This window comes from Monodelphis domestica, chromosome 1 (genome assembly GCF_027887165.1).
Source record: "Monodelphis domestica isolate mMonDom1 chromosome 1, mMonDom1.pri, whole genome shotgun sequence".
NCBI lineage: Eukaryota > Metazoa > Chordata > Mammalia > Didelphimorphia > Didelphidae > Monodelphis > Monodelphis domestica.
In genome coordinates, this window is record NC_077227.1 from 285,342,453 (window position 1) to 285,365,113 (window position 22,661).

At 34.2% G+C, this 22,661-nt stretch overlaps 1 protein-coding gene across 1 annotated transcript in view; it reads left to right on the forward strand.

Annotated features, from left to right (window-relative positions):
• Nucleotides 1-22,661, forward strand: part of SOS2 (SOS Ras/Rho guanine nucleotide exchange factor 2) — a 129,410-nt gene that overhangs the window by 74,844 nt on the left and 31,905 nt on the right. Inside the window, exons 12-14 of the mRNA XM_001379015.5 lie at nucleotides 14,000-14,122; nucleotides 17,373-17,476; nucleotides 18,360-18,582. Of these exons, the coding sequence (XP_001379052.1) occupies nucleotides 14,000-14,122; nucleotides 17,373-17,476; nucleotides 18,360-18,582 (450 nt within the window). The remainder of the gene's footprint in view (nucleotides 1-13,999; nucleotides 14,123-17,372; nucleotides 17,477-18,359; nucleotides 18,583-22,661) is intronic.

Here is a 22,661-nt window from a genome sequence, read left to right on the forward strand (position 1 = left end):
CTGAGAGTGTCCTGAGTAGGTTATTCCAACATGAGTACATTTCCTCTCCTGCCAGATCTTACCCATCACGCAAGCCATCTCTAGCCTTTGTTGCCATATGGAGAGGAGTTTGTAAGGGGAAAAAGGGGTTATTTATAAAAGGGTTGGTCTGGATTATTTAAGAGTGTGGTTGCCAGGAATTTAATTAATTCCAAAGAGATTTATTTACAGTTTATTTACAAATTATAGAAAGAGTTGAAGTAAGAAAAATAAGAGAGAGGATGAAGTAAGATATCTAGCCTAAACACTAAGTAATTTGTTTGCGCCTCCTCACCTCCCCACCCCCCCAGGAGGAAGAGTTAGTTTCAGTCTCTTCAGAGAAAAACCAGCAGTTAAGAGTCAGTTTTTTCACTCACCATGTGTTAGTCCAGTCAGGAACAGGGTCTCAGGTCCAGTCAGCAGATCCCTCTACCCCTCTTCACCAGCCTGAACTCGAAAGCATGAAGAATTGAATTCCCTTCAGGAAGTTGTCACTCCCTTTTAAAGACATTTTCTCTTGCTACACTTACTGTGTCTTCCCCTAATTTTATGTCTACCAATCAAAGTTGAAGTTCTGCTCTAGGACTGCCCAGAAGGCAGTCAGTTGATTCTAATTCATCACCCACTATCGCACATATGGGTCACAGACCTCCCACTCAATGATTAAGTGGGATGTTCACACTTTTGGGATTAGATATAAAAATGGGCAGATCTCCATACTCAGCTTTAAGCAGGGTGTTTTTTTTTTAATTAAAATTAATTTATTTAGTCAATTTATAACATTATTTCTTGGTTACAAGAATCATATTATTTCCCTCCCTCCCCTGCACTCACCCTTCCTGTAGCGGATGTGCAATTTCACTGGGTATTACATATGTCCTTGATCAGAACCTATTTCCATGTTGTTGGTGTTTGGATTAGGATGTTTATTTAGAGTCTACATCCCCAACCATATTCTCTCGACCCATGTATTCAAGCAGTTGTTTTTCTTCTGTGTTTCTACTCCCACAATTTTTCCTCTGAATGTAGATAGTGTTTTTTCTTGTAGATCCCTTCAAGTTGTTCAGGATCACTGCATTGCCATTAATGGAGAAGTCCATTACATTTGATTGTACCACAGTGTATCAGTCTCTGTACAATGTTCACCTGGTTCTGCACCTTACGTTCTGCATAAATTCCTGGAGGTTGTTCCAGTTCCCATGGAATTCCTCCAATTTATTATTCCTTTGAGCACAATAGTATTCCATCACCAACATATACCAAAGTTTGTTCAGCCATTCCCCAATTTAAGGGCATCCCCTCATTTTCCAATTTTTTGCCACCACAAAGAGCACAGCTATGAATATTCTTGTACATGTCTTTTTCCTTATTATCTCTTTGGGGTAAAAACCCAGCAGTGCTATGGCTGGATCAAAGGGCAGACAGTCCTTTAATGCCCTTTGGGCAAAATTCTAAATTGACCTCCAGAAAGGTTGGATCAATTCACAACTCCACCAGCAATGCATTAATGTTCCGACTTTGCCACATCCCCTCCAACATTCATTACTTTCTGTTGCTGTCATGTGAGCCAATCTACTAGGTATGAGGTGATACCTCAGGGTTGTTTTGATTTGCATCTCTCTGATTATAAGAGATTTAGAACACTTTTTTCATGTGCTTATTAATTGTTTTGATTTCTTTAACTGAAAATTGCCTATTCTTGTCCCCTGCCCATTTATCAATTGGAGAATGACTTGATTTTTTGTACAATTGATTTATCTCTTTATAAATTTGAGTATTTAGACCTTTGTCAGAGGTTTTTGTTATGAAGATTGTTTCCTAAATTTGTTGCTTCGCTTCTAATTTTGGTTGCATTGGTTTTATTTGTACAAAACCTTTTTAATTTGATGTAATCAAAATTATTTATTTTACATTTTGTGAATTTTTTCTAAGTCTTGCTTTGTTTTAAAGTCTTTCCTTTCCCAAAGATCTGACATGTATACTATTCTGTATATACCTAATTTGCTTATAGTTTCCTTCTTTATATTCATGTCATTTACCTATTTTGAGTTTATCTTGGTGTAGGATGTGAGATGTTGATCCAAATCTAATCTCTACCATAATGTCTTCTGATTTTCCCAGCAGTTTTTATCAAATAGTAGATTTTGGTCCCCAAAACTGGGATCTTAAGGCTTATTGCTGAGGTCACTTACCCCAAGTCTCACTGATCCTCTCTATCTATTAGCCAGTACCAAATTTTTTTGATGACCACTGCTTTATAGTATAGTTTGAGATCTGGGACTGCAAGGCCTCCTTCCTTCACATTTTTTCATGATTTCCTTTGATATCCTTGATCTTTTGTTCTTTCAAATGAACTTTGTTATGGTTTATTCTAATTCAGTAAAAAAATTTTTGGGTAGTTCGATGGGTATGGCACTAAAAAAGTAAATAAATTTGGGTAGGATTTTCATTTTTATTATGTTAGCTCGTCCTCCCCATGAGAAATCGATGTTTCTCCAATTTTTTAGATCTAGTTTTAATTGGTTGGAGAGTGTTTTATAGTTGTGTTCATATAGTTCCTGTGTTTGTCTTGGCAGATAGATTCCTAAGTGGGTGATTTTAAATGGAATTTCTCTTTCTAATTCTTGCTGCTGAGATGTGTTGGAGATATATAGAAATGCTGATGATTTATGTGGGTTGATTTTATATCCTGCAACTTTGCTAAAGTTGTTGATTATATCAACTAGCTTTTTGGTTGATTCTCTAGGATTCCTTAAGTAGACCATCATATCATCTGCAAAAAGTGATAGCTTGGTCTCCTCATTGCCTATTTCAATACCTTCAATTTCTTTTTCTTCTCTAATTGCTATAGCTATTGTTTCTAGTACAATGTTAAATAATAGAGGTGATAATAGGCATCCTTGTTTCACTCCTGATCTTATTAGGAAGGCTTCTAGTTTATCCCCATTGCAGATAATGTTTACTTATGGTATTAGATGTATTATTTTTAGGAAAACCCTTCTATTCCTATGCTTTCTAGTGTTTTCAATAGGAATGAGTGTTGTATTTTGTTAAAAGCTTTTTCTGCATCTATTGAGATAATCGTGTGATTTTTGTCGGTTTGCTTGTTAATATGGTCAATTATGTGATGGTTTTCCTAATATTGAACCATCCTTGAATTCCTGGTATGAATCCTACCTGGTCATAGTGAATAACCTTCGTGATCACTTGCTGGAGTCTTTTTGCTAGTATCGGATTCTTGCTTCTTTATTCGTTAAGGAGATTGCCTATAGTTTTCTTTCTCTGTTTTTGACCTGCCTGGCTTTGCAATCAGTACCACATTTGTGTCATAAAAGGAATTTGATAGAACTCCTTTGCTTATTCTGTCAAATAGTTTGTATAATATTGGGATTAGTTGTTCTTTGAATGTTTGATAAAATTCATTTGTGAATCCACCTGGACCTGGGGATTTTTTCTTAGGGAGTTCTTTAATGGCTTGTTCTATTTCTTTTTCTGATGTGGGGTTGTTTAGGTAGTCTATTTCCTCTGTTATTCTAGGCAATTTATATTTTTGTAAATATTCATTGATATCACCTAGATTGCCATATTTATTGCCACATAATTGGGCATAATAATTTTTAATGATTGCCTTAATTTTCTCTTCATTAGAGTTGAGGTCTCCATTTTCATCTATGATACTGTCAATTTGGTTTTCTTCTTTCCTTTTTTTTAATTAGATTGACCAGTACTTTGTCTATTTTGTTTGTTTTTTCAAAGTACCAGTTTCTAGTCTTATTTATTAAATCAGTAGTTCTTTGACTTCCAATTTTATTAATTTCTTCCTTGATTTTTAGGATCTCTAATTTAGTCTTCATCTGAGGATTTTTAGTTTGTCCACTTTCTAGTTTTTTAATTAGCATGCCCAATTCATTGACCTCTGCCCTCTCTAATTTGTTAATATATAAACTCAAGGATATAAATTTCTCCCTGAGTACTGCTTTGGCTGCATCCCATAGATTTTGAAAGAATGTCTCGTCATTGTCATTTTCTTCCATTAAATTATTAATTGTTTCTATGGTTTGTTCTTTAACTAATTTTGGAGAAATGTATTGTTTAATTTCCAATTAGTTTTTTATTTGCCTCTTCATGTACCCTTACTAATCATTATTTTCATTGCATTGTGATTTGAGAAGGTTGCATTTATTATTTCTGCTGTTTTGTACCTGTTTGCAATGTTTTTATGCCCTAGTACATGGTCAATCTTTGTGGATGTACCCTGTGCTGCTGAAATGAAGGTGTATTCTTTTTTGTCCCTACTTATTTTCCTCCACATATCTACTAACTTTAATTTTTCTAAGATTTCATTCACTTCTCTTACCTCTTAAAGGTAAGATACACACATATATGTATTTATGCATACATATATCTATATACATATTTATGTCTTGTCATTTCATCTTATCCAGTTTGTCACTGTTCCCTCTAAGTGTAATTCTTCTAGCTGCCCAGGTGATAACAACACTTTTTAAGAGTTACCAATGACTTCTTATAAGGATACATGTCATTTTAACTTATTGGGTCTCTTGAAAAAAAGTGGTTTATTTTTGTTTTGTTTTTCTTTTTCCCCTCTTTTTTAATTACCTTTTGACTATCCTCTTGAGTTCTGTGCTTGGGCATCAAATTTTCTGTTCAGTTCTGGTCTTTTCTTTAGAAATGCTTGGAATTCTTATATTTTGTTGAATGACTTCACTTTCCCCAGTAAGAATATAGTCAGTTTTGCTGGGTAGTTGATTCTTGGTTGTAGACCTAGTTCCCCTGCTTTCCGGAATATCATATTCCATGCCTTTCAGTCCTTCAGTGTAAATGAAGCCAGATCCTGTATTATCCTCACTGTGGTTCCATGGTATCTGAATGACTTCTTAGCAGTTTGTAATTGTTTTTTCCCTTGGTCTGATAGTTCTTAAATTTGGCTATAACATTCTTGGGTGTTGTCAGTTAGGGATTAAGTACAGGATGTGATCTGTGGATTCTTTCGATCTCCACTCTTCCTTCTTGTTCTAGAATATCGGGGCAGTTTTCTTGGATAATTTCCTGTAGTATGATGTCCAGGCTTTTTCTTTTGTCATGGTCTTCGGGTAGACCAGTGATTCTTAAGTTGTCTCTCCTGGAACAATTTCCTAAATCTTCTGTTTTGTGAATGAGGTTCTTCTTATTTTCCTCAATTTTTTCAGTCTTTTGATTTTGTTTTATAGTGTCCTGCTGCCTTGTGAAGTTGCTTGTTTCTAGTTGTTGTATTGTGGATTTTAAAGACTGGATTTCATCACTGTGTTTTTGGTCATCCTCCTTCTGGTCTGATTTTCTTTGGAGGTCATCTTTCATCCTCTTTGCCTGATCTTTTATTTTCTTTGCCTCATCTTTCATCTACTTTGCCTCATTTTCAAGCTGGTTAATTTTGGCTTTTAGACACTATTTTCTTGTTTTAGTTTCAACTGCCTCTGTTTCCAGATGACTTATCTTACTTTTTAATTTCTTTTCCCAATTGTCTTCAGCCTCTCTTAATTGTGTTTTGAATTGTATTTTGAGTTCTTCCAGAGCCTGTATCCAATTCACTAGAGTTTCTGGTTTTTTGCTTGGTGTTCCTTCATCCTTCTCTGTTCAGTTGGCTCTTTGTTTGTTGCCTGTATAGAAGCTGTCAATTGTAATTTTTTCTTTTTCTTTTGTTTGCTTATATTTACCCCTTCTTTACTTCCTGCAGTTGCCTGAACTCTTGCTCCTCTCATTTTTTTGTGATTTTGGGCTTTTCTTTTAGCCTTCACCCTTGGAGCTTCGTCAGGAGATCTCTCAGTGCAGTCTGTGGGGGAGGGATGTTGGGAGCTTGAGCTTCCCTGACCTCTGAAGACTTTTGATGGGGTTATGTCCAGCTGGATTGGGCTGGATGTGCCCTGAGGTCAAAACCTTGGGGAGGAGGGTGGCAATATGGAGTGTCTCCGGTGCTGCAAGTAGGCTGCCTGCTATGCCCTTTGCACTTCTTCTCTAACTGCTTCCCCACTGCCTGTGTTCAACACACTGAGCCTTGCACAGCTTTACCCGCAAGGTACTCCCTCCAGACCGGTACCCTTGCCTGCCCAAAGGTTCCAGTTGCTTCTGGAGGCTTAGTGCTCTATGTGCAGGAGGGGTCCTGGGACCTTCCTTCTTCCTTCCCCTTAAACCAGAGTGTTCTGGAATTCCGGCTTTTGGGGGTGTATCGTTTAAGTTGAGTCTAGCAGGAGGGTTCCTTGGCTCTGTCTTGTTCTTAGGTTTGATTTTCCGTCCTCTAGGAGCATTTAGTTTGTAATTGTTAAGGAAGGGTTTTCAGAGGTCTGAACTTTCGCTGCCTCTATGCCTCCATCTTCAAGCAGGGTGTTCTAAAAATAGTCAGGAGTTACAATTTAATCTTCAAAATCAGGGGAGAGTTAATTAATTTCATTGTTATAATCAGGGGAGAGTTAAATTTAATCTTCACAAGTTACAGAATAATGTTACGGCAATTCACATATCACTTCTATTAAAAGGGGACACTTCATGATATCTTACCATCCTCTTTAAGCATTTTAAAGACTGATAATGTTTTCTTAGTGAAAAGTAGTTTCTGTGTCATCTTCCTAAAATCTTAGATTTAGAGATTAGAAGGGACTTCACAGATTCTCACATTCAACCCCCAAGGTTTAAATGTACAAGAAAACATACAAGATACATAAAACATAAGATAAACAGTAAATAGTTCATTTTAAGGGGTAGCACTTGTCAAAATTTACAATCTACTCCTTTTAAAAACATAAACCACTTCTCAATAGATCAGAGGATATATGGAGTTCTCAAAAGAATTGTCAACTATGAAGGACCACTAAAGGAATGCTCCAATTCATTAATAAGATGAAAAATGCAAATTAAGTCAACCCTAATTATCACAGTAAATTGACAAAAATGACCAAAAAAAATTTAATAGTACTTAACGCCAAAGAATTGTAGAAAGATCGGCACAGTTTTGAATTGTTGGTAGAGGTATGAATTGGTACAAACATTTTGGAAAGCAATTTAGAATTATACAAATAGAGTGACGAAAATGCCCAAACTCTTTGATCATGACATTACAATGTTAGTCATAGCCCTGAAGAAGGTCACTAACAGGAAGAAAAGATTCACGAACACCAAAATATTATAGCAGCTCTTTTTGTGGTAGCTAAGAGCTGGAATCAAAATAGATGCTCATCAGCTAAACATCAGTTAAACACAGCATAAACAAATTGTGGCACATTAGTAGAATATTACTGGGATATATAAGAAATGATAAAAATGAGGAATACAGAAGAGTAGAGAAAAGACATATAAATTGATGCAAAGTGAAGTAAACAGAGCTTAGAAAACAACCTATATAATGATTCTAATAATGTAAATGGAAACAACCACTAAAACAATGGAAACTGACATTAAGTTTAATTGCCCTGGCCTACGGCCATTTACTCATTAAGCATTTTTTAAGTGCCATTAGAGTTTATTGATACAGGGGGGTGACATGATGAGACTTGTTCTTTATGAATGTTACTTTGGCAGGTTTGTAGAGAATTGGAGAGGGGACAGACAATTAGGAGACTATTACATTAGTTTAGGAGAGAGATGATGAGGACCTGGACTATGGTGGTGGCCATGTAAGTGGAGAAAAAGAATGTATGCAAGAGGTGGAAATAACAAAATTTGACAATTGATTGGGTATGTCAAATAGAGTTGAGTGAAGAATTAAGACTAATTCCCAAGTTTGCAAAACGGTTTAACTGTAAAATAGCATCGTTCTCAGCCAAAATAAGGAAAATTGGAAGAGAGGTGGATTTGGGGGGGAAATATAATAAATTCTGTGTGGGACATATTATGTTTGAGAACCTTTAGGGACAGCTTTTTAAATGTCTAATAGGTGTTTAGTGATGTAGTATCTCAGAGCTTGAGAGAAACACTGAGGCTAGAAATGTAGATCAGAGTCATCTGTGTAGATATGATTATTGGACCTATGGGAATTGATGAAGTTAGAAAAGTATCTAGGAAAGACTTTGGGGGCATACCATAGTAAGGGGATTCAATAATGATAATGATAATGATGATATAAAAATGATGACTTCAAAAAATGAGATTAAGACAGGTAAGAGGGGAACGTAAGAGAGCAATATCACAAAAATCAGAGAGGATATCATATGTCAAATTTTGACATTGTCAGATCCTTGAGAAAGATCAAAAATGAGGAGAATTGAGAAGAGGCCAGCAGACATGACAAATAAAAGCAATGCTAACTTTAAAGAAAGCCTTTTCAAGTTGAGTTGAATGATAATATTGGAAACAAGTTTAAAGGGTAAATAAGTGAGTGAGAGTAGAGGAAGTATAGACATCTTTTTTAGAGTATGGTAAATAGGAGTAGAAATCCAGGTCAGTAGCTTGATAAGAGATAGTAGGTCAAGTCAAGGATAGTCAGATCAAGGATAGAGATGACCTAGACAAAAAGGGAATGGACTAAAAGAAGAAAACTTTGAAATTGGCAGGAAATGATTGTGGAGACAGTCTGACAACAGAGATGGGATCAACAGTACAAGTAGAAGGATTGGCCTTGGATAGGAAAAAGGCCACCTCTTTGTCAGGAACCAGAATAAAAGAGAATGGGATTGATGACATGCAGTTTTAAGGTTCCAAATAAGGGAGAAGAAGGTGCTCATGATCAATAGCCTCTAATCTCTTAATAATGTATTATGTGAGACCTATTAGAGTGTAAGAGGAAGGGGTGCTGTCGGAGCCTTGAGAGAGGAGAATGTTTGCAACATCCGGAGAGCTTCAGAGAATCAGGAATAAAAGGATTGTCTTTTTGCAGGGAGGGCTCAATTTGAGACTAAATAACATGAATTTGTAATGGAACTAGTTAGGATGGTTGTGTAACTTCTCTTGAACCATCCGGCAGCACTTGAATAAGAGTTGAGAAGGTGGATGGTAGAGAGTAATTCAGGGTTGGGATTTGGAAGGGTGTGAGAATACTGTATGGGTAATGAATTCTAGAGTTCAAGACAATGTAAATTTGAACTGGTTCTTTGAAATTTATTACAGCCAAAAAATATATTCTCTTACCTCCATGCCATAATCAGTCATCAGTGGAGATATTTATTTAAAAAAAACCAAACAAATCTTTTCTTTTCTGGCTAAGAGGAATGACTTCCTTTACTTAGAATGTCCAAAATGAGGAAACATTTAATCAAATAGCATAAAAAATGGAAGGGAAAGTGATCAATTAGAAAAAAAAAAACTAGAGAAGATCTGAATAGTTGGATTAAAATTATTTTTTGCATCTTGAATTTTAGGTGGAGAGAGATAACTGCCTATCAGCAAAATAATCATTTCCAGAGAACGTGATACTTAGATATTTAAAGAAATTAAAAAAAAAACTTTTCTGGGAAAAATTTTATCTTCATGTCTTTCAGAAGACTATTGTGACTCCCCTTTATTGGAAAGTTTATCAGGACTTTACATCACCCCTTTTCTGAAGACAGACCAAAGCATTTGCCATACCTGACATCTGTATACCTCATTCCACACCTGTCATAAATGCTTTAGTTCTTTGAAGCCATGATTAGTTAATGCATTGATCAGAGATCTGATATTTTCTTTTTTTTAGCTTTTAAAATGCTTTATTATTTTTTCTTTTCATTCCCCATCAATTACCTCCTTTCACTCCCAAGTATTCCTTATAACAAATATGTGTAATTAGGCAAAACAAATCATATCATCCATACCTAAAAATGTATGCCTTCTTTTTTAGCTCTAGTACATCATATTTCCACCAAAAGGTGGAAAATACGTTTTGTCATTCATTAGACTTTTGAAGTCATGATAGATAACTGCTTTATTCAAAGTTTTGAGTTCTTTCAGTTATTTACCTTCATATTATTGTGGTCACATGACAAATTGATTACCTGGTTCAAGTCATTTCACTCTATCATTTTATACAAATTTTCCCATAGTTCTTTTATTCTAGAATATTCTTTGTCTCTTATGGCACACAAAATTCCATTGTGTTCCACAGTTTGTTCAGCCATTCCTCAATTAATGAACAACTGTTTTGTTCCATTTTGCTTTCATTATTATGTTGCTGTATGGTTATATCTGTAAACCTCAAAGTGCTATATAACCGTTATTTATTTATTTTATTTTATTTTATTTTATTTTATTTTTATTTTATTTATTTTATTTTTTATTTTTTTATTTTTATTATTTTTGCTATATATTTTATTATTTTTACCAGATAGAAGGGAGTGGAGAGGATAAGACATATTTATTTACTTAAAAAAATTTTTTTGCAGCCCATTCTCCATAGAACAGGCATTCTTTTAAATCCCTGGTACAAACACATTCTGTTCATTAAAAAAAAAAAAATATATATATATATATATATACATATATATATTTCCCCAATTACATGTAAAAACAATTTTTAACATTTAGTTCTTAAAAATTTTGAATTCCAAATTTTCTCCTTTTCTCCTTCCCCTCACCTTGAGAAGGAAAACAATTCGATATAGGTTATATATGTTCAGTCATGCAAAATATATTTCCATAGTGGTCATACTGTCAAAGAAAACACAAATTAAAAAAAAACAACAAGAAAAGTAAAGAAACAAAAAAAAGAATGCTTTGATCTGCATTTAGACTCTTTCTCTGGAGGTAGAAAGCATTTTTCATCATAATACCTCAATTATCTTGAATCATTGTATTGTTGAGAATAGCTGTCACTCAGTTGATTGTACAATAATTGCTGTTATTTGGTATAATGTTCTCATTCTGTTCATTTCACTTCACATCAAGTCATATATGTTCTTCTAGGTTTTTCTGAGAGCATATTGCTCATCACTTCTTATAGCACAATATTCCATTACCATCATATACTATTACTTATTTAGTCATAACCCAGTTTATGGGCATCTCCTCCATTTCCATTTTTTTTGCCACCACAGAAAGAACTGCTATAAATATTTTTGTACATTATAGGTCCTGTTACTTTTTGTTTTTTATCTTTTTGGGATACAAACCTAGTAGTGGTATTGCTGCTGGGTCAAAGGAAAACAGTTTCAAGGGCACAGCTTTAAAGTTCTTTCAGCATAGTTTCCAAATTCCTCTCCAAAATGGTTGAAACAGCTCACAACTTCACCAAAAGTACATTAATGCCTCAAATTTCTTTCATCCTGTCCATCATTTGTCATTTTCCTCTTCTATCATAATAGCCAATATGTTGTGAGGAGAGGTACCTTAGAGTTATTTTTAATGTGCATTTCTCTAATCAAGAGTGATTTAGAGCACTTTTCATATGACTGGAGATAACTTTAATTACTTCACTTGAAAACTGCCTGTTCACACCCCTCAACCATTTATTAATTGGGTAATGACTTGTATTCTAATAAATTTGATTCAGTTCTCTGTGTTTCAGAAAGGTTGCCTTCTTCAGAGAAACTTGCTATAAAAATTTTTTCACAGTTATGATTATTCTTTATTCCCCTCCATCCTATTCTCCTCCCTCCCCATGTATTCCATTTATCCAACTCTTTCTCTCTTTTTACCCTACCCATCCTCAGAAGTGTTTTGCTTCTGACGACCAATTTCCCGAATCTGCGCTTCTCTTCCTTCCCCCTCCTAGTTCCCTATAGGGTAAAATTGATTTCTATACCCAGCAGAGTGGAGATGTTATTCCCTCTTTGAGCCAATTCTGATGAGAGTAAAGATCAAGCATTCTACTCCACTTCTCCTTTCTTCCCTTTCACTGTAAAAACTCTTTCATGCCTCTTTTATGTGAGATAATTTGCCCCATTCTACTTCCTCTTCTATCAGTGCATTCATTCCTCTTTCTTACTGCTTAGGTTTTTTTTTTTTAGATCTCATCTCTTCATATTCATCTTGCACCCATGCCCTCTATTTATGTATACTTCTAATTTTAATAAAGTTGTTAGGAGTTAAAAATATCTTCCCATGTAGGATTGTAAACAGTTTAATCTTATTGAATTTCTTATGATTTCTCTTTCTTGTTTGCCTTTTTATGCTTTTCTTGAGTCTTATATTTGAAAGTCAGATTTTCTGTTCAGCTCTGGTCTTTTCATCAGGAGTGCTTAAAAGTCCTTTTATTTCATTAAGTATCCATTTTATCCCTTGAAGGAGTATACTCAGTTTTGTTGGGTTGGATAATCTTGGTTGTAATCCTAACTCCCTTGTCCTCTGTTTATTGTATTCCAGGCCTTCCCATCCTTTAATTAGAAGTGGCTCATTCTTGTGTTATTCTGACTGTGACTCCATGATATTTGAATTGTTTTTTTTTCTGGATGCTCACAATATTCTTGACCTAGGAACTCTGGAATTTGGCTAAATTATTCCTGGATGTTTTTCATTTTGGAAACCTCTTTCATTAGATGATTGGTGGATTCTTTCAATTTCTGTTTTACCCTTTGGTTCTAGAATACCAGGGCAGTTTTCCTTGATAATTTCTTTAAAGATGATGTCTAGGCTCTTTTTTTTTTTTAATATCATGGCTTTCAAGTTGTCCAATATCTATTGCTAGTCAATTGTTTTTCTAATGAGATAGTTTACATTTTCTTCTATTTTTTTTCAGTCTTTTGATTTTATTGTTTCTTGATGTTTTATGCAGTTAATTTCCAAATTCTACTTTTTGAGGAATTATTTTTATAATTATAAGTGAACTTTTATACCCTTTTTACTATTTGGCTAATCTTGCTTTTTAAGGAATTCTCTTTACTGAATTTTTATGCCTCTTTTATCATTTGGCCTATTCTTTTTTTCTTTAAACCCTTATCTCCTGTCTAGGAATCTATACTAAGTATCAGTTCCAAGGCACCAGAGAGGTAAGGGGAAGGCAATTGGAGTTAAGTGACTTGCCTGGGATCACACAACTAGAAAGTGTTTGTGATCAGATTTGAACCTAGGATCTTCTGTTTCTAGATCTGGCCTTGTATCCACTGATCCACCCAGCTGCTTCCTTCTGTTCTATTTTTTTAAAGTGGTATTTCTTCACTATTTTTTGGTACCTGCTTTATATTAAGCTTTTGCCTCTTTTTTCATGATTTTCTTATTTGATTTTTTAAATCCTTTTTGAGGTACTCTAGGCTTTTTTTTGTTGTTGTTGTTGGGGGAGTGGGATCCTAAGACCAATTAACATTTTACTTTGAGGCTTTGGATGTAGCAGTTTTGATTTTGTTGTCTTCCTCTGATTATATTTTGATCTTCCTTGCTACTATAGTAACTTTATGTGTTCAGCTTATTTACTCATTTTGGTTATTGTTTTATTTGATTTTTACCTTTATGTTAAAGCTGGGCTCTTCTTGTTTTTTTGTGAAGCTATTTTCAGAGCTAGTTCTAGAGGTCTGTAAGTTTTCAGTTCTTTGAAGATGGTACAATCAAAGGAGTGGTATATGTCTGGTCTGGCCTGTGTTCTGCTCTGTGGGTGACCACAAGCATTCTTTTCTACTCTGGAACTATGACTAGAGTTCCCATTTGCCTCCAGCCTCAAACTCTGATGTTCTAGTGCTCTATCTTGCTCTTTGGCTGTAATCCAGGACTACAACCCTGATCCACATGGGGCATTGCAGCAGAGTTGTATACTCTCTGCTTGCAAAGGGATCCTTGTAGTCTCTTTCTGTTCAGTTGTATGATCCCTTTACTGTCTGTGACCTGAGAACCTTTCTGCTCATGGCCATTTAAGTCCAAAAATATATTTTTTAAGGAAGGAAGTATCCTTGGGAACAGAATGTTGAATTAGTCAAATAGTTATATAGCTGTTTACTCTGAATTGTTTTATATTTTTTAATATTTATTTGAGTTTTTCTAGTTAATATTGTTTCCATAGAGGGATAAAGAGGTTATGGTTGGCAAATTAGAGAGTATCCATTGTAATTCTTACTTACATAAATAACTATTTGTGCTAATTGTACTTTGTTCCTAGGTTTGAAATCCCAGAGCCAGAACCTACAGAAGCAGATAAATTAGCAGTGGAGAAAGGAGAACAACCAATCAGTGCAGATCTGAAACGCTTTCGCAAAGAATATGTCCAACCAGTACAACTTAGGTTTGAGCCCAGTATTATATTTCTCATGTTACACCCAATTTTCTTTCTCTACATAGCACAAAACTTGTCCCTTCTTATCTCAGATGCAGCTGTTTCTACTTTATGTTTGCTTTATGAATGAATATTGTCAAATATAGTGAAGTTTCAGGTGGCAAAGTGTGCCCTGGTCATAATTACATGATATATACTTCTTATTCCTATATATTAGTATTCAAGTATTTATTTTAAAATATAATTAAGCTTTATAAAATTACATATATCTATGTCAAAAGATATATCTATGCCTACATCTATCTGTATATATATACATACATAGACACATATACATAAACATATGTCTATATGTATCCAGGCTTTAAGAGGCATAATGAGTAGAGAACAGTCTTTTAATACCTTAATTCCCCAGGTAAATTTCTAAGATTATAAATTACAGTATAGTTGTCTATATTTGAGACAATTTCTTCACCAGGAATTCCCTATGATGATCTAGACCAAAAAAGTAGACTTACATTGACTTCTGTTGAACTTATTTTTTTTCTTTTTTTTCCCTTATCTAGTTATCTTGAACTTTTCTGTAACTATATTTTTATAGGAGCTTAGATTTTCCACAAGAAAACCCAAACAACTACAGAGATTAGTTGTTTGTTTTTTTAACAAGAAAATTATCTTACTAATTGATGGGAATTAATTTAAATTAAAAGTGCATAGAAAAAAGCAACCATACTAATTATCTACACATGGTTAAACCTCATGTTCTGAATAATAATAAAACTAACATTTATATAGTGTTTACTGTATGCCAGTTACTATGCTAAATGCTTTACAAATATTTCATTTGATTCTAACAACATTGGGAGATAGGTGCTATATGTTTATCCCTATTTTATAGATAAGGAAACTAAAACAATTGGAGGTTAAGTGCCTTGATCAATCACACAGAAAGTATCTAAGGCCAACTTTGAACTATTTTTTCTGATGGCAAGCCTAGCAATCTGTGCACAATAGTGCCACTTAGCTGCCTATTAAAGTATCAGCAACAGAAGTGAGTTGCTTTCTTTTTCTCATAATGGAAAACTTGTGCATTTCTCATACAGCAGAAGAACTTTCCAAATTCCATCTGATAAATTTTAGCAAATACACTTTTCCAACTTTTTATAATTTGCACATTGTTTTTTTAAATAGGCTTTAAAAATCCACTCTGGATTACTGAAATCTGCTAGTAGTGATTTTGGAACTTACAATTCCTGGCCATGGTCACTGTGAATAAGTTTTGTTTTAGAAAAGTCGTCTTCTTTACTAACATTCTTTTTCAGACATTCATGTTTGGAAGTGTCATAGCACAGACTACAATTAATCAACATTGTGGTTGAGATTAATATATCCATTGGTCATAGAATCACAGATGTAGTGCTGAGTGAGACCTTGGAGGAATTCTGCTGCAACTTCCTATACTTATAGATGAAGAATCTTATGAGTTTCAGAGATATTAAATGACTTGCCCAACATAACATAGCTAATAAATGTCAGAAGTGTTATTTGAACCCAGGTCTCCTATTCTAAGTTCATCACTCTCCATTACACTATGTTGCCTTTCACTACTAGACTTGGATAATGAGTTTAGGGTTTTATTGGTTCCTTCATTATCAGCCTTTGCAATAACCATTTGAGTCCCAGTCTATAGAAGCAGCGGTCCCTGAGGCAGAAGAAGAAAAATATAGATGATACAAAGTTTATAATTCTTCTTTCCTTCCTATGATACTCATAGGCATTATCCCAGAATCCCATGTCCTAAAAGCTTTCCTTCTTCCAGATTCTTCCTACCAGAATGCTGAGTTAATCTTCCCATACCACATGTGTAAGCTTTAAGGTTTCTACATATTTTGTAGATCTTAAAATACCCTATTTAAGAATTTAAAATTAAATTTTCTATTCTATATAGATTAATAACAACATATATAGTGCTTTTATATAAGCATGCTATTTCTTTTAATCCTCCCAACTACTTGTTAGGTAGGTAGTAAAAGTATCCTTTATTAAGTTTTTATTGATGTTTTCTGTTTTTTACATCATCATGGTTACCTCCAGGATCCTTCCTCCTCCCCTTCTCATATCACAAATTTTTTTAAACTTCCTGAAAGAGGGGGAAAATCAGTGCAACTGATTAATATTTTTAAAAATCTGAAACAATATTCAATATTAAACACCTTGTGGGCCTCCCACTTCCATGAAGGGATGGGTAAATGTCTTCTCATATTTTTTCTTTCTCATCCTGCTTGATCTTTGTATATTTGTTACATTCACTTACAATCTTTTGTGTGTAGTTGCTCTTTCTAGTTATATTATTATAGACATTGTGGTTATTATTTTCTTGGTTTTGCTTACTTCCTTCAACAGTTCATGTAGATTTTTCTGTGCTTCTCTGTAGTTATTGATACATCATTTCTTCCAACACAGTAATATTCTTTTACTAATGTATCACAATTTACTTAGCCATTCTTCAATTGATAGACTTTATTTCCAATTCTTTGGAAACAATTATTTTTTCACTATAAGTGAAAGTATTTTTAAATCCCTATTTCACTAGTGAGGAAATTGAAGTTTGAAGAGTTTTGGTTTTTTATTTACCAGGGGCCTATTGAGTTTCACTATCCCAAGAACTATTGAGAAACAGAATTCAAACCTAGTTCTTCTGAGCCCACATTCAATGTTTTTACTAGATTCATATAGATTCAGATAAATAAAAAAAATACTTTTAATGGTAAATAGCTAATTGATTAATCACAGGAGCAAGAATGTATTTTAGTTTTAGGGTAAAAGGATTTTCAAAGTTTTTAAAAAAATATTAAGTACTTTGAGTTTGAGGGGTTTTTGTCTTGATATTGCCAAAATTTTAAAAATGTTATACAAATATTCAGTAGCTATTTTTTATTTTATATTGACCCTGTACTTAGGACTGTCCCTATGGTACTAGAAAAATGTAAAAAGAGGGGGCAGCTGGGTGGCTCAGTGGATTTGGAGTCAGGCCCAGAGACAGGAGTTCAAATTTGGACTCAGACACTTTCTAGCTGTGTGACCCTGAGCAAGTCACTTAACCCCTATTGCCTAGCCCTCCCCACTCTTCTATCTTAGAACCAGTACCCAGTATTGATTTTAAGATGGAAGGTAGGAGTTTTAAAAAAAATGTAAAAAGTAATATTTAAGTTCTTGGGTTACAATAAAATATATTCTTTGTTTCCTTCCATTTTATTAGGATTCTAAATGTATTTCGGCACTGGGTAGAACATCATTTTTATGATTTTGAGAGAGATCTGGAGTTACTTGAAAGATTAGAATCCTTTATATCAACTGTAAAAGGTATGTGATTTCAAGTTTTTATGGTTACTTAAATTTGAGTTGGTTTTTATTGTTTTACCTAAACATCTAATTTTAAAGTAGATAGAATAACATTTAGAACAAAATAGAATTCTACTGTAGTCTTTGTCAAATGACTCATTTTAAGAATCATCTGGAATCATTTCAAAATTATTTTAACTGTAATTTGGATTTCTGAGTTCTTGTGGTCATTTTATATTTAAAGGCATTATTAGAGGGGTTGTCCAGACAATTCTTTATCTTTCAGCTATCATACTTTTAGCCTGAAGAAATTATGTGGAAAATATCTGTTAATACTCATTCCCTAGATAATTAGATGATTTTCAATTTACCTTTGATATTTTTCTTCCTTGGATGATTAAACAGAAAATGTATTTCCAGGCATAATGGAATGAGAGAGGAAAATAAGCAATAGAGTTTACTCCTTGACATGTCAGAGACTATTATATCATTAAATCAAAATAATAAAAGTGTAGACAAATGGACTTTTTTTTGTATCTCTAAGTGAGAGTTAAGACGTTTTTGTCTGAAGACAATATTAGGTATTGATTAAGCACACCAAAGCTAATGCTGGCTTAATTTTTCCCTTTTGTGTTCCTAAAAGAATTTGACTTAAAGTAGTTCCACTTTGAAAATGTGGCACGTTTTGTTAGTTTATCTTTTTTACTTTCATGAGAATAGATTAATATGAAACTTAAACCTAGACTTTAAAAAATTTCTCTACATGCTATAATCAAGATCTCTGTATATTATGTGATCAGAGTAGCTTCTAAAATAGGTAAGTATTTTGCCAAAAAATTATTTGACCATTATATTAGCATGGTTGCATATGAGATTTTCCTACAGATCTTTTTTTATTTTTTAGGAAAAACCATGAAGAAGTGGGTAGAATCAATTGTTAAAATCATCAAGAGGAAAAAACAAGCTCAGGCAAATGGAATTAGCCATAATATTACTTTTGAAAGTCCACCACCACCAATTGAGTGGCATATTAGCAGACCAGGACAGTATGAGTCATTTGATCTTATGACCCTTCATCCAATAGAAATTGCACGTCAACTAACACTTCTGGAATCTGACCTCTACAGGTAATTTAATACCACCACAGGTAGAGAATTTAAGTGATCTGTTACTCAGTTTTCAGGGGTCTCTAGGCATATTGATATCTTATAGATTCTAAGAAATCTGTCTACTATAGGGGAAATTCACACTTATATCTCACTTTAAGGTTAATGGAATACTTTCCTTTAAAAAAAAATTAAATGTTTTTCTAATCTAATCTAAATCTAAAGGATTATCTCCATTTCATAGATTAGGAACCTGAGACTCAGAGGATTTACTTGACCCCATAGTCATATAGCTCATAACTATCTGTTCTGGGCTTTGAATCTGTGTCTCATGTTCCAAGCATTCTTTCTATTATATACTCTGTTGCTTCTTAATAGAATATGCAAAAATTATAATAATTTCAAATATATATAATTTCATAAAAGTTTTTAAACCATAGAATTTGACTAGTGCAAGTAAAATCTCAAATGACATACTATGTATACTATCAGAATTATATTGTCACCATAGACTTTTATTAAAAATGAAATTATATTAGTGTCAGCTAGGTAGCACAGGAGATAGAGTGCTAGGTCTAGAGTTGTATAATATTGAAAAATTAATATTAAATCAAATGTAATATGCTAAATGGAATGTGTAGAAATTTGTTTGTAAATATATTAGTTTAAAAAAAGATTATTGTGATCATCATTTATAAAATAACTAACCCTTAAGTCATGAGGATGATAGTAGCTTTTAATAATTTAATTTTGATATAAATATAGTCTAAGAAAGAAATAAAGAAGGAAAGAAATTTTAAAATATTTCCTAACCTTCCAGCCCATGAGAATATCTTCTGCCTGAGCCACGAACCTCTAGAGAGTGAGCTCTAAACCAGAACACCAGCCCCCAAAAGCCCCTTTTCTTCATGTCACTTCCTTTTCCTGTTGGCTGATCTATCACATCTCAGGAACCAATCAAAATTTCTCTGACCTGGACCCATAACCTCTAGTTCCCGGTTGCTAATGGGTTGGCTTGAATGAGCAGAAAGTTCATGGTCCTGGGAGGAAGAGTTTTTATTTATACAGTTGAAAGGATCTGGTTTCAAATCTGGCCATAGACATTTCTTAGCTATGTGTCTCTGGGTAAATAACTTAACCCCAATTGCCTAGTCCTTGTTGCTCTTCTGTTTTTGAACTGATTCTAAGAAAGTAAGAGTTTATTTTTAAAAAATTATATTATCAGTTTGCATGATCTAGAGAGAAAGCTGACAGTCTCAGTGAAGTAGCAATCCAATTGTATTCATTTCACCAGTCATATATATAAAGCTCCTGTTATTTTCAGAACGTTTTAGATGATGAGAGATAATAAGCTTATTAGCAAATAAAAGAAGAACCTTAAATCTGTAGGAACTCTTTCTTCCATGAACTAAAAGGCATGCATATTAGAGAGCTACTTGTGTAGGTTGCCCTTTCTAGTGTTACCATACCCCACTTTTCCCCCCTCCAAAAAAACCTCTTTCAAATTTGTGGTAGAATATTTGTAAATATTCACTATTATATATAAATAATTGGTTTTGTTGCAAAGATAGATGACTTATATTTTCTTCAGTTTTTACATTTTTAACATTTTCTTCTGCCTTTTCATTCTTTTCACTTTTTTCTAATATTTCTTATCATCTTATGGTGTAATTGAGTTCTTTTTGCTCCATTCTAATTTTCCGTGGAGCACACTATTAAGTAGGGTTTCTACTTTCTATTCTGAGCTGTTGGTTACCCTTTTTTCAATTACATATAGTAAGAATTTTTGATAATTTTGTCTGACATTTTGAGAGTCAGATTGTCTCCCTTCCCTCCTAGTGCTATCTTGTAGTACATATTTCCATATTCCTCATGCTGTGAAAGAAGACATATATCACATATACAGTAAAAATTCATGAAGGAAACAATTTGAAAAATGACAGGCTTTAATCTGCAACCAGACTCCCAACAATTTTTTCTATTGCTATGGATAGCATTTTTCATCATGAGTCCCTTGAGGTTATCTTGGAACCTTGCTTTGCTGGTAATAATTTAGCCTTCACAGTTGATCATTGTACAATATTTCTGTTATTGTATACAATGTTCTCCTGGTTCTTCTCACTTCTCGTCACCTAATTTCATATAAATCTTTACAGGTTTTTCTGAACTTATCCTGTTCATCATTCTTATGGTACAGTAATATTCCATTACAGCTTGTTTAGGCATTCCCCAATTGTTGGACATTCCCTCAGTTTCCATTCTTTGCCACTGCAAAAAGAGCTACTTAAAATATTTTTGTATGAGTAGATCCTTTTCTTCCATCTCTGATCTCTTTGGGATATAGACCTAGGAGTTGTATTGCTGGGTCAAAGGGTTATAGTTTTTTGGCCCTATGAGCATTGTTTATATTGCAGTCCAGAATGGTAGTATCACTTCACAGTTCTGCCAACAATGTATTAGTGTCCCAATTTTCCCACATCCCCTCCCAACATTTATGATTTTCCTTTTTGGCCAATCTGATAGGTATGAGGTGCTATCTCAGAGTTGTTTTGATTTGCATATTCTATAATACAGAGTGATTTAGAGCATTTTTTCCATATGGCTATAGGTAGTTTTAATTTCTTCCTCTGAGAACTTCCTGTTTATATCCTTTTACCATTTTATCTACTGGAGAATGACTGTGTACAAACAAGACATACACGGGATATACTGAAAATAATTTACAAAGGGAAGACAGTAACATTAAGGAATTTTAGGAAATGCTTCTCAGAGGTGAGATTTTAGTTGGAACTTAAAGGATTCCATGGAAGCCAGGACACAGACAAGAGAAGGAAGAGAATTCTGGGCATGAAGGGCAACCATCAGTGAATACATGGAGTCAGGAAGATCCATTTCACAGCACAGCTGAATGGAGGATGGACTGCAGTGGGGAGAGATATGAGGCAGGGAAACTGACCATCAGATTGTTGTAATACTCCAGGCAAGAAGTGATGAGGGCCTGTGCCGTAATGATGGCAGTGTCAGAGAAGAGAAGAAGTTATATATGAAAATTGTTATGAAAGTAAAGTTGACAAAACTTAGTAACAGATTAGATATTGGGGAGAGTGAGAGAGTATGAAGAATTGAGGATAACATCTATGGGTGCTCCTGGATAATTGGAAGGATAATGATACCCTCAACAGTAACAGGGAAGTTCAGAAAGTTTGTGGGGGAGATAATTTCCATTTTTAACATGTTGAGTTTAAGATGTCTAAGATATGATTCTAAGGGTCAGGAGGATCCAGTCAGTCGGGCTGGACAAGTATATCTAAGAGTCATCTCCATATAAATGATAACTGAAACCATGAAATTGATTTCACCAAGTGAAATAGTATAGAGGAAGAGGTGAAGAGGACCCAAGACAAGAGTTTTCTGACCCACCCTGCCCCCGTGCTCAATGGGTATGAATATCCAGGATAAGAGAAAGAAGGAATGGGTACACCCAGAGGGGGAGAACCACCAGAGAGCAATGTCACAACAACCTAGAAAGAAGAGAATATTTAGGAGAAAAGGATGATAGTGTCAAAGACTACTGAGAGGTCAAGGAGAATGAGTTGAGGAAAGTCGATTGGATTTAGCAATTAGGAAATGACTACTAACATTGTCGAGCAGTTTTGATCAAATGATAAGGTCAGAAGTCAGAATACAGAACTAAAAAGACTGTAAGGAAAGGAAGTAGAAGCAGATGACTGTCTCAAGAGCTTAATCAAAAAAGGTAGAGGTACAGGACAGTAGTTATTGGGAATGGGTAGTTCAAGTAAAATTTTTTTGAGGATTAGGAAGAAATTGGCATGCTTTTAGATAATAGGAAAGCATCTGTTAGTAAGAAATTGAAGACATATGAGAGAGTACTGATAATAAAAGGGAAATGTTAGAGAAGATGGGATGGAATGGATTCACTTGTGGGTTTAGAGAAATTTTTCTTGGCAAGAAGAATGGCCATCTCTTCAAGTGAGACAAGAGCAAAGGAGAAATGGTGTCAGAAGGTATGTGAATGATATGAGATGAGGAGGAGGGAAGAAGAGAGAACTCTTGGTAAATGGCTTCAATTTTTCAGTAAG